Here is a 16,237-nt window from a genome sequence, read left to right as displayed (position 1 = left end):
GGTTTGACCACCGAATTTTGTTTATTTTACCGGTGGGCAGCTTTTCTATCTTGTAGATATAAAGTCAGGCCTGTTTATTAGTCAATAAGACGAACTTGTCAGTAAAATGTAGCTTTTTTATCACTTTCTCTATTAATATTTTCGGATGAAGCTAAAAAGCTCTCTGAACTTCATCGAATCAATCATCTTCACTTTTATTCAAATTTTCGTTTACTATTGGATCCTCTAGGGCTTCTTAAACGATAGGCTTGTTCGAATAGTTGATTTCCAACTGTTTTCGGGTCTCCCCCTGGGACTTTCCCGGATTTTTCTCGATCCTGCCCAAATTTGTTTTGAGCTAAAAATAAAAAAAAAGAACATAAGAAAAATTGTAAATTATTTCAAATCAAGTATTGACTATAATATAAATAGGGAAAAATAGCCATTGTGGGATATTTTCTTTAAATTTTGTTTTTAATTTACTCAGAATTTTAAAAGTGATATTAACAATTCCGTTTTGCTTACCCTCCATTACCACAATAATTATCAATTAATGAACTAATTATTGATTGTTTTCTAACATTTTCCAACAGGTGGGTGAACGATACCGAAAACTGGATAATAGACGACGAGGGGCTGCCCATGATTTGTGGGAATCTTACAGGGGCACGGCACTGTCCATCAGGTAAGTTTACTGTAACTTCACGATTCCTTAAAATTTCCCTTGGTTCCTTTTTAAAGGCTAAGATGGCATTTAATAGAAACTTTGAATTAAACAATTCATACCGTTGTTCAATCAAAGGGACTCTTTCGATTGCTCTGATTCAGTTGAATCTGTTGTAAAAATCTTGTTCTGGTTTTATGATTCAGAAATACAGAAATAATTTGTTTTTTTTAATTTGATTTCATTTCAACATCTCCATTCATGCGCTTATCCCTTGACAGGATGCCGTTAACATTCCATACAGCTCAACAAATATTCATGATAACAACTTACTCAACCAATTTCCATCGTTCTATCCTTCCAGAATTCACGTGCCTCTGTGTGGGGGAGAATCCAAATCACGGTTACACCAACTTTGACAACTTCATGTGGTCGATGTTAACAACCTTCCAGCTTATTACGCTGGACTATTGGGAGAATGTATATAACATGGTAAGTACTGGGTACTAACTACAGCACCACCCACAAACAGTTTTCTAAAATGGTTGCAGCTTTAGTTTTCGATGGGATATAACATTTTTTGAAAAAGTGGATTTATAACATAACATCGTCATTTGGCAATGAAAAAAACATCAATAAAGAAAAATTGAAAATAAGCTGTTAATATTTTTGAGCACGGTATACCTTCATGTAGCATATTGAAAAATGATTGTTTTATTCATGGAAAATCTAGAATCGGAAAAGTGTTTTTTCCGGTGGCACCCATGTGGAAACTGCATGGCAATATTTGAACAACCATCATCATGGGTGTTTGTGTCCATGTTATCCTCTGTGTAAATACACAATTAATTGTAAAGATTTTGCATATTCATGAGTCTGACTTGCAATTCGATTCGATTCGCACCGTACCGTTACATACTTTACATGTTCCTACTCAATAATGCTGATCCCTAATAGATGGGTGAATTAGTCAGTGGTGGAATGCAATGTAATGTGCTCTGCATTCGGTTATTAACATTCCAAATATTAAAGCGAACACAAAGCTCAGGAACGTAGCGCCACATTTCGAATATTGTTTAATATTGACAGAATTTTTAAGATTAATCATAAATTTAGATTTATCATAGTACTGAACAAACTGAACCTGTTATTGGAACGAAAATTGTTAAATATTTCCACGTTGCGTTCTTAAAGATTTGCTTGACATTGGTGCAATATTTCACTAAACTCTGGCGGATTCGGAGGTGTCTTTTTCTTGGGCATCACCTGGACATTGTTCGCAGTATACATCTCTTATTGATTCTCTACATATTGACCCTTTATTTGATTGTCCGAATAATAGGGCCAAAACTAAACATCTCAACTGTTTATTTATGATCAGGAGCCAGCGTCTTGGTGCGAGCCATTAATGCGACTTGCTGTTGGCTGACAGTACTATGTTTGGGACTTTATTGAATATTCAAAATGCTTGATTCAACGTCTTCCACTCGTCGAATTTCTGAAATAATATTTAAGCACTATTGTAGACAACATTTTTTTGCACTTTCTACACCTGGCATAACTTTTGTTGGGAAATAAAACTCCTGATGTAGCTGCTCGTTTGAATCAGCTCAAACTGAAAGAGTTAAGGTTTTATTAAATTTAACAAAATTATACGATAACAGTTTTAGTCAACTTACAGTTTTAGTTTCGGCTTCTACTGCCAGCAAACTTACCTGGACTCGTATGTTGCTGCTCCTAATCTATCGACTGGGTGAACAGCAAGTTTTTGTAAGCTACAGAAAACATATTCAACTATTAAAAAAACTTGTAGCGTTCCTCTCTTCAGATTACTAGCAAATGCTATACGCGTTTACAACAATAACTGTTTCGAAAATAATCAATAGTTAAAATATCGCGTGTTACTGTCCAACTTTCTACTCGACCTAGCCAAACAAGATATACTTCGCGAGTTTTTGCGCACAGCTGTGATTCGCTTATCGAACGTACCCCAGTCCAGTGAGTTCGGCTCGGGGGGTTCGACATTTGTACCTAGTGGTTTTAACACCCTGACCCGTAAATCTAGTCCAGAATCTATTTCCTGGACAGATTTACCTGATGACACAAACCCGATAACCGCAAGTTTGGACACTGGTCCCTGAAACAGGCCATCAAAGGTGCGATCCACAACCTTTCGAACATGGCCGCCTTTTCCAACGATGACTCCTTTTACTTGCTCACGCACCCATCCGTCGCGGTTCCGATCGTCCAGTACCGAATTCTCAACCGAAATCCAGTTCCTCGACGTCAGCTGACGGTTCTTCGAGATGACTTTGGCTCACATTCTTCTTGTTCCAGTGAGAGGACGGTCCATTCGACCACTCGGATTGCTAATCCCTTCAATCCGATTTGTAAGGTCCATTGAACAAGGATCTGTTAGAATCTAAGCAAGGACTCCTACCTATCTCTTTCAAGTCACGATTACCTTCAACCGAGTTCAACAATCTGTCTCCTTAAACCGCGCTCACTGGGTTCATGCGAGCGATGGACAACTGCTTCGCTCGAGATTCCTCAGTTTTCTTGCGTACAGCTTTTGTGAGGGAAGGATCTTTCTACAGCCATCGTTCGAAGCCACTAAAACTCTTCAGCGCCATTAGGCACCTGGCCGACAGTTGCCCCGCTACGTACGGTTGATATTTTCGGCAGATCTCTAGCTCGGCGAATTGCATTCGACCCCGGAAGTACATTCACCGCAACTCTGGCATTTTCGGCGACAAAGTTGTGCTGTCCCTTGTTCTTAAGTTCACGATGGCAACCCAGGAAGCCTTCAAAGTATGAGTTTCTACTAGGTCCGTAAATTATCCAACCGTGGTAAGATCTGATCGCAGTTGGTTCGTCGATGTTTCCAATCTTTGACTCTAAAGGTGCCATTGAATGGACGTTGTTGAGCCCGATCATAATCTTCGGCTCCTTTCCTTCTTGACTTGTCATGTCCAGGCCCTGAAGATGTGATAAGTCTGTTTTAGAAGGCTCAGCTTATCCACGGTTCGTGCTTCTCTTGTTACTGAATGTTGTCCCATTGTGCCATCTGACACCTGCAGTGTCAGGCATATCGAATTTAGTTCTTAACGTACAATATATATAACTCATCCACTCCAGCGTTAGTGGCTGTGGTCGACCTTTAGCGTTCAGGCTATCAACAAGCCCCTCCTCGATGAGCGTCATAGACGAACCACTGACCATACTGACTGGACACTCGTTTTCGTTTTCTGGATAATTTTTCCAACAGTACGCAATGTCGATTCCAGAGTGCGCATCGATCGATTTGAAGAAATGCTATCCCAGTTAGGAAATGCCACCCAACTTTAAAAATAAAACACGCAATTTCTACGATAAAATCGGGCTAAACAGGACCGTTTTTCCTACAGGGCATTTTTTGTCAAATTTTTCAGGTTTGCCACCTGCCGTCGGTATTGCGAACCTGCCAAATCTGACAACAAAAAATTAGTCAGAAAATGGTTGAAGTTTTGTTCTAAGTGTCATGTCAGTGTGGTCAGTGGACGAACCTTCTTCCAAATAGGCATAAGTTGAAACCGATCTTTGTTTTAAGTGGAGAGTGATTGCTACAATCCTCTAAATTACCGAGTCCTGCTCGGTCGTATGGGTCTGATGCTGTACTCTTTGGAGTTGGCTTGGCAATTATATTCCGATGCACTAACAGACGATAATGTCCCCGATAAGCTCCAACGTTGCAGTTTATCTTGAATTTACACCAGCCTTCGTGCTCATTTAGGCACCGTTTGCACAGTTTGTGCTCTTCCTTCCGCTTCAATAGTTCCGTACCGCCTATACTCCGGAAGATGTCAGAGTTTCTAACCTGTCCATCCTTCTTGCAGATCGAACAGACAAGATAGAGTTTTGATGGCACCGTTGTGTGCAAAAATAAACCCTTTTTCCTTCGAACGTGACTTGTCTCTATTGGCAGATTAGGTTTCTTTCGGATCGATGACGAGATTAACCTCGCTGACCTCAGCTACGATATTGGATGGGAAATCTGCGGAAAGTTACTCGGTTGGCCAATTTCCGCCACTGCACCCACTCGTGCTTCGTTGCGGCCGGAAGTTTATCGATCAGTTCTTGTATTAGGATCGGGTTTACCAAGTGATCCTGTAGATTGACCGCCTCCAAATGGTCACACAACTCTTGGATCGCCATCCTCGGAGCATCCGTCTTCCGTCACTTTATTCAATAGCGTAAGAATCAGCTGCTCGGGTTTTAGGGTAGAGCATGCGAAGAGTTTTAATCACCTGTGGCACGGAATTTGGCAAAAGTAGCCGACGGACGGATTCCAGTGCCAGGGTCTTGAGGTACTTTTGCAGATGGACGAGATTCTCGACGTTACTAAATCCGCAAGTATCTGTCGAGTTGGTAAATATAACTGCTGTAGAACAATCTTCACTCCTTCCGGTGAATGTCGGTTGTTTCTTGGATAGGATCTGACGGGCGGCTCGTTGTGCTCTGGTGGGCCCCGACCCGCTTCGAAAGCTGTTTGCCGACGTAGACGATGCGTCCTCATTACTTTGGATCGCGCCCAAAACGGGCTCTTGATGATGATGTTCACTGAATAATAGGACTAACATTGCGCAGATCTTGATTGGGGATTGATAGATTGTGCTGCCCGAGTAGCCGATCATTGATCGCACATATTGAGATCCTTCAGTTTCGGATCCGGATCGATATGGTGTACAAGCCATCGTTCACTTTCTCCTGGCTCTCGTGATCGGAATTGCTCATATTCTCTCCACCAACTGCACCGTGCGTCGTCGTCGAGTTTATCAACCGCTAGTTGGTTGCGGTCACGACGGAACTTCTCCTGCAGAGTGCGATGCTTTCGTTGGAACTCGATTTCTTCGGCAAGCTGCTTCGCCTTTTCATGAGTCAACTGCCTTTCCTGCAGTTCCTTTTCTTGCTGATATCGTTTCTGCGATATCCGATGCTCAAACTGCATACGGCTCTCACTGATAAGTTTTACCGCTTCGCTGTTCCTTCATCGCGAACTGTTCTTCCATCCGACGCAATTCCAGCTGCAATCGCAAAGTGGATCATTTACTGCTCCATGACACAAGCGATTTGCCGTTATCTTGCTGCTGGAGGCTTGCTGGGGTGCGTCCGGGATCGGGTACGATTGTCTGATTTGGAGGAGTGTATTTCTTTTCGGTGAGCGCTTGATTACCGTAGGCCGCCGGATGAGGTAAGCAATGTTTTTTTTTCTAAATAATGAGGAAGCTCGCTACCCAAAGTGATATCAAGTACCTGGTCGATAGTACGATAATCGATTAACAACGGCCATGCTTCAAAAACCAAGTCCAGTATGCCTGTAAGAGAATGGTCGCTGATCTACTCTATGATACAGAGGAGCGTCCTAACAAGTGGTTCAAAACAAGCAGTGTAATTTGCGGAGATATCGAAACGTATCTTAGGAAGAAGCCTGTGTTGATACCCAGTATCTGAATTTTGAACAGCACAGACCCAGGCACAATCCTCGCGGATGTTTGGATAACGGCCCGCTATTAAGCCTACGACCCCTTTTCAGATGACTTAAGGCCAAGTGGGTCTTGTAGTAATAAAAGAGTATTTCACAGACTTTGGATCCCCTCTGTAACCGGTTGGTTACAAATCGTTTGATTTTTGTTCAATTTTGTAGTTTTGTATATTTAGCTCTAGAAAATTAATGTTCCTTGTACAGTCTCACAACAAGATAGCACCACAGTAGACTACATTTTACTGCTGGCTGTTGTTAATTTACAGAGGAGGTAAAGGAGGAAAGAAAAGAGAACATGGAAGGCGAGAAGGAAGCTTGCTTCCGGAAAATTCGCTCTCTTATGTACCAAGCGTCCGTGTGTGAAGTCATAGTCCTGTATAGTGTTTGTGAACGCCCACGGAATTCACCCGGATACCGGTGTGTCTTTGGCACGGGTCGGCCCGCAGACCCTTTGTGGTCTCGCGCCTAAAAAGTAAATGATCAGCAACTACGTCCTCGGGTTCTGCGGATCCCTAACTCTCAAGGAGGACTTCCCTTCTCGGCCTGTCCGGATACGGGGCACTCTCGTGGGCAGGCCGATTAAAAGCCAAAGAAGGAAGATGCCTGCAACGACCGAGTCCAGCAACGTCCGCTGGCGCCGACGGTTTCGGCACCCCGTCAATACGCCAATAAATTGTCGGTCCTCCTGCTTCCGGAACTGGATTTCCTAAGACAGCTAAGACAGCAATAACAGCAGCACATCAGGGTTAGTGGAACAATTACACGCCACATAAAAACATTAATAAAAAAATAACATCATGAAATTTCCGATTTGTTGTATTTTATCCGTAAAGTCCTTGGTTACCCTGTAGCCAGCCGGACCTGCGGTTCCGTACTCTTAGAGTACCATGCCTTGACAGGTCTAGCCACTGCTCATATATCGTAACACCTCTGAGTACATTTACTCTAGACATCTGGCGAGCAACATGAGATGATGTAGGATGACCTCGTCATCGAAAATGATCCGAAAAATTCCCTGTAATGTTTAGGTATGCCGTAATCTTCAAAAATGATGCCCTCACTGTTCAACTTATGCTGTTTGAGGTGTGGCAAAAGTGTTTAACTCGGAACGGCTAGTCCTTAAAAGTGTTCAGAAACGATTTACAAATGGCATTTTTAGCAAAGGCAAAATGTCGGAATGATTTCTTGCAGTTCTGTCTGTCTATATAAAACTTTCAGGTGAGTAAAGTACGTCCGATCTCGCGATTTAAGCTACAAAGTTGTAGAAAGATCGTGCGTGGGTAGGCTGACTTCACCGACACGCTGAGGTAAGACCTTGAGTCATGACTAGTAGAGGTCGGACCGTGAGTTGGTAGAGAAGACGTCAAGTCTAGCCTCAATAAGATGAGATGTCACAAATGAGTGCCGGAGGTGGCTGGGTTCACGAAATTTGCTATGAAACACGTTAGCGTGAGTATAACCTTTAATTTTTCAGAAAATGTGAATACCGATTATGTGTGGAATCAAGGGTGGTTTCAAGAACAAGGGAATATGCACGTTTAAACCATGAGTCGATACGTTGTACCTACGGCCTTAGAGTTACAAACATGAGACACACGGTGTCTCGTCGTGTATGAATGAGGTATTATTGTACATAAAGTGGCAGCAAAGATGTAGAGGAGTAGTTGGTGCTGCCGACCGTGGCCTACAGGATAGCGTTCAAGTTTTCTAAGGCAGAGGTCATGAGATCGAATCTCGTTCACGGCATATTTAAGTAGTACTCTTTCTGTAGGCTGGTGATTTTAGCATTTGTAAGATGCTAGCTATCATATCCTTGAAAGATGTACGCCTTAGAGTTAAGTAAATTAGATCTCTTCAAAGAAACAAAGTTTCTGTGTGTGTTCGTTTGTTTTTATAACTTTTGTTTAAAAAAACATTACAAACATTTCGGGATGCTAGAGGATGAAAAACTCTTATTATCCATTTTGATCTTTAATCTTTGAAACATTATTTCTAAGATCATCAGAAATTTGCTTCATGAGTTCGTTAAACGAATGTTTTTCATTCATAGTTAAACACAGTTGTCGCTCGACAAATAATAGTCGCAATTGATAGCTGCAATCGCTACTTAATTACCAGCCATTTAATTAAGCTGCACTCCTTAGCGTAAGCGTCACTAATTCTTTCCCGATTCCCATTTTACTTGTTTTCAATTCCAGGTTCTCGCAGCTTGCGGTCCGATGAGTGTTTCTTTTTTTACGGTAGTGGTATTTTTCGGTTCGTTTTATCTGATTAATTTGATGTTGGCCGTCGTGGCGCTCAGCTACGAAGAGGAAGCGGAAATCACTCAGGAGGTAAATTAATTCAATGAAATCTCTGGAAATCCGTCGTTTTTCTTCTTTCTTTTCGCTAACTGTCTTCCATTCCATTCCACATTATAACCATCATCATCATCATCTTCCCGTTCGGAATGCAGGAAAGGCGGAAGGATCTGATCGACCACCGGGACGATTCGACGTTCAGCTTCGATCCGGCCACACTGAATGTGAAGCAGCTGAGCAAACAGCAGCGCAAAAAGCTGGACGCCCGGAAAGGAGTCCTGCTGGCCTCTTATTCCCGGAAGAAAACCCGCCGGAGAAAGGGCGGCAAGGGCAAGGAGTGTGGCGGATCGAACGGAAACAATCATGTAAGTCGGATACGGTTGAATCCCTCTGGACGCGTAAGACGGTCGTGCCCTGGCAAGGTGATTCAATGAGAAGTGGACGTCACACGAAAATTTGCAATACCATCTTCAAGTTTTAAAGAAACTTCCCATGCCTGATTTGTGGAATTCACGGTCAAAAAGATTAAACTTTTTTTTTCTAAAAATGAGAAAACATTTCTATCACAGCACTTAGTTTAATGTACCTACTCTCGAATGGCACAAGGGTCATCTGTTATTCAAACCTCTTCAGGAAACTTGAACAGATGAACAATCTGAAACTGAAAAATGAAACACTAGATACGTGTCTGCCAACAGCCAACAGGATTGAGACAAGCTTGGAACATCATCTCTTGTTTCCGCTTGATTGAATCAAAATGGGACAGCAAAAAATGAAGCATCCGGTATTGCAGTATCTTGTGAAAACGACCACGGATTGTAAAATTTAATCACTTCACCACAACCCAGTAGTGCCGGCTGCCAGTCGTTAGTTAGGATAGAATTTTCTGAAATTTTTCCACTTCATTTATTTCTCCGCTCCCAGACCAAAAGCAGATCGGTGACGCCAAGTCCGAGTCCCAGTCCGAGGCACAGCATCGTGAGGCCACAGGCGCTGGCACTGCAGCGAACCAAGGGCATCCTGGCCACCGGACCAACCGGACCACCTCTGGTAGTTCAACAGCAGCAGCAACTGCAGCAGCAACAGCAACAACAGCATCAGAATCCGAACACGTTGCACCCTTTAGGTAAGCGAACATCAGCACCAGGGCGTACAGCATTTTTATGATCTTGCACTACTTTTCGGAGAACATTTTGATGACAGTGCACACAAATTAAGGACCATGTTGAACAAATGTCAGTTCTCTCTACTTCTACTCTATTGGAGCTCAAATTTATTTAATGGGATTGTCATTTGGTTCTCCCATTGCATTTTTCCTGTTTCAAGGATGTCTTAATTATCATTAGTATTTTTTTATCTGGAAAAAAAAGTTTCAAATCTTATTCGTACAATAAAAGTAAGCAGTGTTTAAAATTATTTTTTTTTGTAATTTCGCAAGTTTTCCTCCAAAACATATGAAACAAATTATATATGTTCAAGATCGCCCCTGATGGCATGAATTGATAGCATCAGAATTTCTTCCGATTATTAAAACCATACACACTCATTCTCAAAAACATCACAAATAGTGAACTGTATTTCACTTCCATAGCTTAAACGTATAACAATTTTAGACTTCCGACACAAACTGTTCTGACTTTTTATTCTGACACTGGCCATTCCTGCCTCTGACTTGGTCGCTCGGGCCACCTACTTAGGCCACACCTAGGGCCGAGCCTAGGGCTAAATTTGTCTCGACTCTTTGGAAAACCCTAAAGTTTTTGGCGCGCATTACATCCGTTAATGTGCGCAGGGTCGCCATGTCGCTATTGGGCCTTTTTGCATATTAGTGTGGTTCAAAGTCAAACATCGAAACAAATGATAGGGATGTCATTTAAAGAAGACTTAGTTTTTTTTTGCTCCCCACCCAAGTCTTTTGGCACCAGTTACGCTATTAGAGTTCCGGACTTTTTCCACATTGATCTCCTGATCATTAGATCAAGGATACCTTCCAGTTCTTCAAACTCAAATTTTTGGATTTTGTTCGAGGTATCTTTGGTATTTTAAAACACATAGCGGACCAACTACGAGTATACGTATACGAGATATCTCGTTTTTCGCTTGACGCATGGAGCTTTACCTAGAAATATAACTCAAATGTGATACATTTTATATAGAAACTTTATTGTACAAAATTGTGAATAGCATTTTCGTTAACTTAAAAACACTTAATTTGTAGAATTTGGTGCAGTGGATTCTGAGAGAAAGAGCGCCAAATTTTGGTGTTTTTGGACTTTTTGGATTTTTTTGCTGTCCTTTATATGTTAATTTAAAATCTTTTATCTTAATAAGCCTTAATAAAAATCTTACAGTAAAGCGATACTTGCTTCACTAAAAAAAATCCTTTCCTTACGCATGTACAGGCGATGGGGCTCTAACGCACTTGCGTGGTAGGAAACCTTTCATATCTAACCCTTTTGCTCTGACGCCCCATATTTGCAAAAAAACCTTAACCCTATGTTCAAAAACACTTATTAAATAATTTAAAAAAATCGCACCAACTGTTGGGTGGTTCAAAATGGGGCTATGTTTGAGAATCAAACCTTGGGAGTAAAATCGTTCCTTCGCCTACCAGAAGGCCACAGGCTAATTTCACCTCATTCGGTTAGCTCTAAGAGGTCGCAAACCTGTTAGCTCTAAGGGGTCGCAAAATGAGCCTCAAATTTACATATATAGAAATTCGACACCATTTTCTCTAGCGAGACTGCAAAATCCACTTTTTTTACTGTAACTTTTCTTCGCATGCACCGATTGCTCTACAAATTTGGTTTTCTTAATCTAGGCGTAATGTCACACACTACTTTGTAGACTGTAAGATGATACGATCTACGACCGAACAGTAATAAACGGTACAAGAGTGGTATGGCAACCCGATCAGGAGAGCATATCAAAATAATATCTCAAATATATTTCAGTGCCATATTTATAGGTGATACAGTTATTTACTCATTAAGTGTAGTTAAGTACTCAAAGTTTTCAATTTTAAGTTTCTTCAATATGGATTATATCTTATTTTGATAGACAGACTTGAATGGGATTAATGATAAAGATTTGTTCCAGTTGTCCTAAAATATTATGATCATATCTTATATAGATATGCACACAACTTTTTATGAAACACGAACATCGAAGTCAACGATCCTATTAAAACTTCAATGAGTTTCGCCCAAATCATAGGTCGCGAGCCGCATGCGGCTCTTTGAGTATAAAACTGCGGCTCACTGCGCAAAATTACTTATATATTTTTGAATAAAATCTTTAAAAAATCCTGCTAAATTGATAATTAAGTCTTGTGACCTGGCACACGGATTTTCATGGGTCAAGCAGGAATATCATCCGCTGCAGGAACAAGAGGAAGGGACCAAGTGCAAAATAGGATTTTTAAGCCTTATCTTACTTTTTTTTTTGCTTTTCACTCAGTATCAGCATAGAGATCAAGATTTATTTTATCATAAACCGTAAATGCAAAGAATATTTGTTGTTTTTAAACAACGAAAAACAAAATCAAATTGTTTATTTCAAAACGCGTATATATTTTTTAATCAATCGAACACAAAAGTTGAGCTGTAGCAAAGTTTATTATTCACAAAAAAAAGTCTCATATAACCTCTGTTTTGTTAGCAAACAGCGTAATTAAATTCTATACATTATGCACTCGCAATAATTTTTTGCTTTATGGAAAATGGTAAGTTGAAATTTCCAAAATGGTGTTTGGATCAATTAATTGATTTCGAAAAATTTTTGAATCGTTGACGCGTAATGCCCGCTTTAATTCGGTTGCCTGGAGAAAAAAGGCCGGGTTTTCTCCCAGATTATTAACAATTTTAGCTAAATTTAAAATTTGCAGCTTGTTTTAGTCAAATAAATTAGCATGTATTTTTCGGAATTTTGAAATAAGATTTGAACGCCGGTGATGTGCCTTGGTTATATTGATTTTTCAGCTTTTCTCTTGTCATTTTATGGAAAATTCTTAGATTTTGGCTGAATATATCCAGATATTTTTTGTTTTTAGTTTATAGTTTAGAAACCTTATGCCCGGGGAATATTTTTTCTCCTGCCAAAATTTTTAAAATTTATCAAATGTAATTGTTATAAATTGTGGAAAACCCGATAGATCGTGTAAAGTTTAGTGAGCATCATTAGGAATCTGTTACTGATCAGTTTTGACCATTTGGACAACAATCCGGATCTGTGGAAATCTCTGGAAGAAGCCAAACAAAAGATCACCTTACTTCCTTCCGGTGGAGTTTCTAACAAGTAGAAGATGTCCAAGGATTTAAACTTTTGTCTTCAAGAGCTAAGTATTTTTCCATTTTTTCAAATCCATTTGAATTTCTATATTAATGAAGAACGAGTTATTGAAAAGGATGAAAATTGATTGCTGCTGATGTCCGAAACTATCAACAAGACGAAAGATAAGTGGTTTTTTTCATTCGTTATAGATTTGTTATCTAATCTTATTTGCCTTCTTATTTCACATTTTCAAAGTCCAGCTGATGAGAAAATAATGTTTAAATGTGCAGTAAGTAACTTATACCAATTTAGGACATTTCAATTTATCGTCACTGCAAGTTGATGGAGATCGTCGACGGGTGTACTATTTTGGTTGCTGCGGGTGGTCGCGGGTATCTGTGTTGTTTGGGGTTTCCCGGGCAGCATCAGAGGCCTGCGATACGTAGATGTGGTCAGATGGGCGCAGACGTTGCCTGGTGCAGAATTTAGTTTTAATCCGACTGTTCATTGATTGCTTTGAAACGCGGTTTTTAGGCCCAAGAATAAATTAAGATTCGCGCGTGATATAGCTAACTTCAATTGGTGATTTTTGTGTTAATCGTTTAGTACAGTGTAAGTGCGGCCGCGTTTTATGAAAAAGGTTCAAAATAGTGAAAAACAAGCCTAAATTTCCGTTCTAAAAGTTGTGTTTTTTGGTCTTCGGATGACGTGGAGGAAAGTTGAATGGAGAAGGGGATTTAGAAATGTTTCAGCTCAATTAAATAACAGAGTGCGCTGCTGTAACGTTGAAGCAAAGCTCCAAACCCCGTTGCGTTACAAGTCGTTACTATTTAGATAAGTATTTTTCTAAGCTATCGATGATGTTGGGACCCGATACGAGCTAAGTATATTTTTCTATTTTAATCCTAATCATATATGCTTCATAGCATTTCTGTCGGTAAAGCAAAGATACATAAAATAATATCATCAGCACAACGGATACAGGTTTTCATACAACATATATATAACTTGTATGCAACATTGCCAAAAAAATTTCAATGCACCGAAATGTTTCAAGCTTATCGACGTCGGAAAGCTTCGTTCAGTATGGGATAGAACAACTTACCGAAATACATGGTTGCCAAAATCACTGCTAAAACTGTTTTGAACATTCTTGAGTAAATTTTCAACGCAGATTTCTTTTTGTTTTTTTTTCTCAAAAGGTTGCAGACAAATTTTATGTAATGATATTTCACTTTTTTTTATAGAATCTTATTACACCAAATAACAGATTCTTGAATATTGAAAATTATATTGTTGGTTTGTGTTAAAGTTTCATTTAAATAATTTGACGGTTTTTTAAGTTCCGTATTACAATTATCATATCGCGGTATTATTTAACTTTTTTTTTTAATTTTATTTGAATCAACGAATGCTATTATCGATTTCACAATGATAAAAGGAAACAAAAATAGTTACATTTTGTTCTCATCATCAATTACATTTCGTTTTCGAATTAGGTAATTACGAGTTTTCTTCTCAACCCCATGTACTTGAAGGATTGAATTGGAAACGGTTTTAGCGCTGTTCGAGGCAAAAAAAATTGTTCACGCTAGGGAACGTTGAAAAATTATTTTGTACACAAAGGAAAACACTACTGCGAAACAAGGTTTCGAATGCATAAATATTTCCATTTTAGAATATACTTTCAAATCGATAGAAAACGAAACAACTTTTTCCCGTTTTTCTAATGCAATGGTCAATTTGATTATTGAAAATAAGGAACAAACAGATGAACCTTTACTTTGACACATAGTCTTTTTTCTTTTATTTACTTATAAGTACATATTGGAACAAGTAATAATAACAATGATAACTGAATAATGAGGCCAGAGAAGCGAAAAGCATTTGTGAATCTGCAGAATGACTGTTTTTAACTATCAAACGCAAGATGAATATTTATTAATTTATAACCCGCTATTGATTATAATTGTATTCGATTTATACATATTAAAGATAATTCTAAATTATTCAAAATTAATCATTTTCTAAATAAGATAAATTCAGGCGTTTTGTAGATTCATTGATGTTATAGGATACAGTTTGAGGAAAAAAAAGCTAGTTTTATTGAGATTTAATAATCTCTCAGTTGAGATTTCTGTTGTACTTCTGTACTGTTTGGTCTCTTGAAATTTTATTGGGAAATTCTTGTTTAAACAGGCCTCATAGATACAAACAGGAGTTTCAATAGGAAACGATTAGGAGCATAGAAGGTGTAGGGAAACCCCAAGGTCATACCATTCACCAAAATGGATCCTGATCTTCACCTTTCCCTTACTAACATAACCCTTTCCTTTGATACTTGAATATAGATTCGCAGACGTACAGACGGTTTCCATAGCTGGTGATACTTGCGTACCTCTGTTTTCGATTACTTTGAAATAATTTTTTAAAGTACGCGAATATAAGAGGTTGCCAGTTACACCAAAAGAGTATCTTACTAACAATCCTTCCTTTATCCCTCATTGACTACTAGGACGTGGCCGGCGCCGTTATTGATCATTTTCAAAGGGAGAGCATGAGTTTTGTGCATTGTGAATGAATTGCTAGTCCCAAGCACCATTCTTTTGGTTCTTGCGCAAAATTGATGGCCTCGATCAATCACGGAGTAGCAACCATTGGCGATGTGGAACTTGTCCTGCTTAGCCACGCCAGCGATCATGAAATTCGAAATGCATTGAATGATTGAATATTATATTATGTTTTATTTCATACAAACAATGATAAATATGTTGGGTCTATGAAAACTGTAAATGAAGCATTTCGGGTTTAATGATTTAAGGTGGATATGAGTAGTCAAATAAGCTAAGCTAAGCTATAGTTTAGAAACCTTATGCCCGGATTTGCCCGGGCTGGAAACGTAGGTACTGAAAAAAATGTGGAAAGCTAACTCAATAAATAAAGAGTTAAATGGTGAATAGAATCAAATACAAAATTCCAAAACTATGAATTGAGATTTTCAAATTTAAGTTTGACAGCTTTCCAAACTCGACTAATCATTGAGAATGAAGGAAAATTTCAATTCTGAAAATTTATTTGAAAATTTAATCACAGGCTAAATACTTCACGGTGTGCCAAAATACGTTATTAAAAATAAAAAATTACCACCAAAACGGCACTCGACATTCGAAAGATATAGTATTCAGGCATCTATCCTGAAAATTTGGAAATGTTTCATCGGGCTTTTTTGAAATTAGAGCGATTTTAAATTTTAAGTCAATTTGCATTAGATTTCCAATGGGGTTTTTCAACCTTATGTTCTATGCCCATGGATTTTAATTCTAGAATCCTTTTCAAATGGTAAGATGTTAAATACCTAATTATCGCTAGATTGTGTTTCTCGTAATAAATCGTTCAATGTTGTGGTTGCCATGTTTCTATCTAGCCCGGATTAAAGACTCACGAAAAAAAAAACAAGAACAAATGTATTGTCTTGTACTTAGGGTGGTCAAATATTTGATT

At 39.1% G+C, this 16,237-nt stretch overlaps 1 protein-coding gene across 1 annotated transcript in view; it reads left to right on the top strand.

Moving 5' to 3' along the window:
- Positions 1 to 16,237, top strand: part of LOC129757613 (sodium channel protein 60E-like) — a 909,603-nt gene that overhangs the window by 824,192 nt on the left and 69,174 nt on the right. The window contains exons 8-12 of the mRNA XM_055754888.1: positions 573 to 664; positions 1,008 to 1,135; positions 8,363 to 8,497; positions 8,620 to 8,829; positions 9,389 to 9,590. Coding sequence (XP_055610863.1) covers positions 573 to 664; positions 1,008 to 1,135; positions 8,363 to 8,497; positions 8,620 to 8,829; positions 9,389 to 9,590 — 767 coding nt within the window. The remainder of the gene's footprint in view (positions 1 to 572; positions 665 to 1,007; positions 1,136 to 8,362; positions 8,498 to 8,619; positions 8,830 to 9,388; positions 9,591 to 16,237) is intronic.

The sequence above is a fragment of the Uranotaenia lowii genome, chromosome 3, assembly GCF_029784155.1.
Source record: "Uranotaenia lowii strain MFRU-FL chromosome 3, ASM2978415v1, whole genome shotgun sequence".
In the NCBI taxonomy this organism is placed as follows: domain Eukaryota; kingdom Metazoa; phylum Arthropoda; class Insecta; order Diptera; family Culicidae; genus Uranotaenia; species Uranotaenia lowii.
The sequence above is the reverse complement of the archived record's forward strand: the minus strand, read 5'-3'. Positions and strand labels throughout refer to the sequence as shown.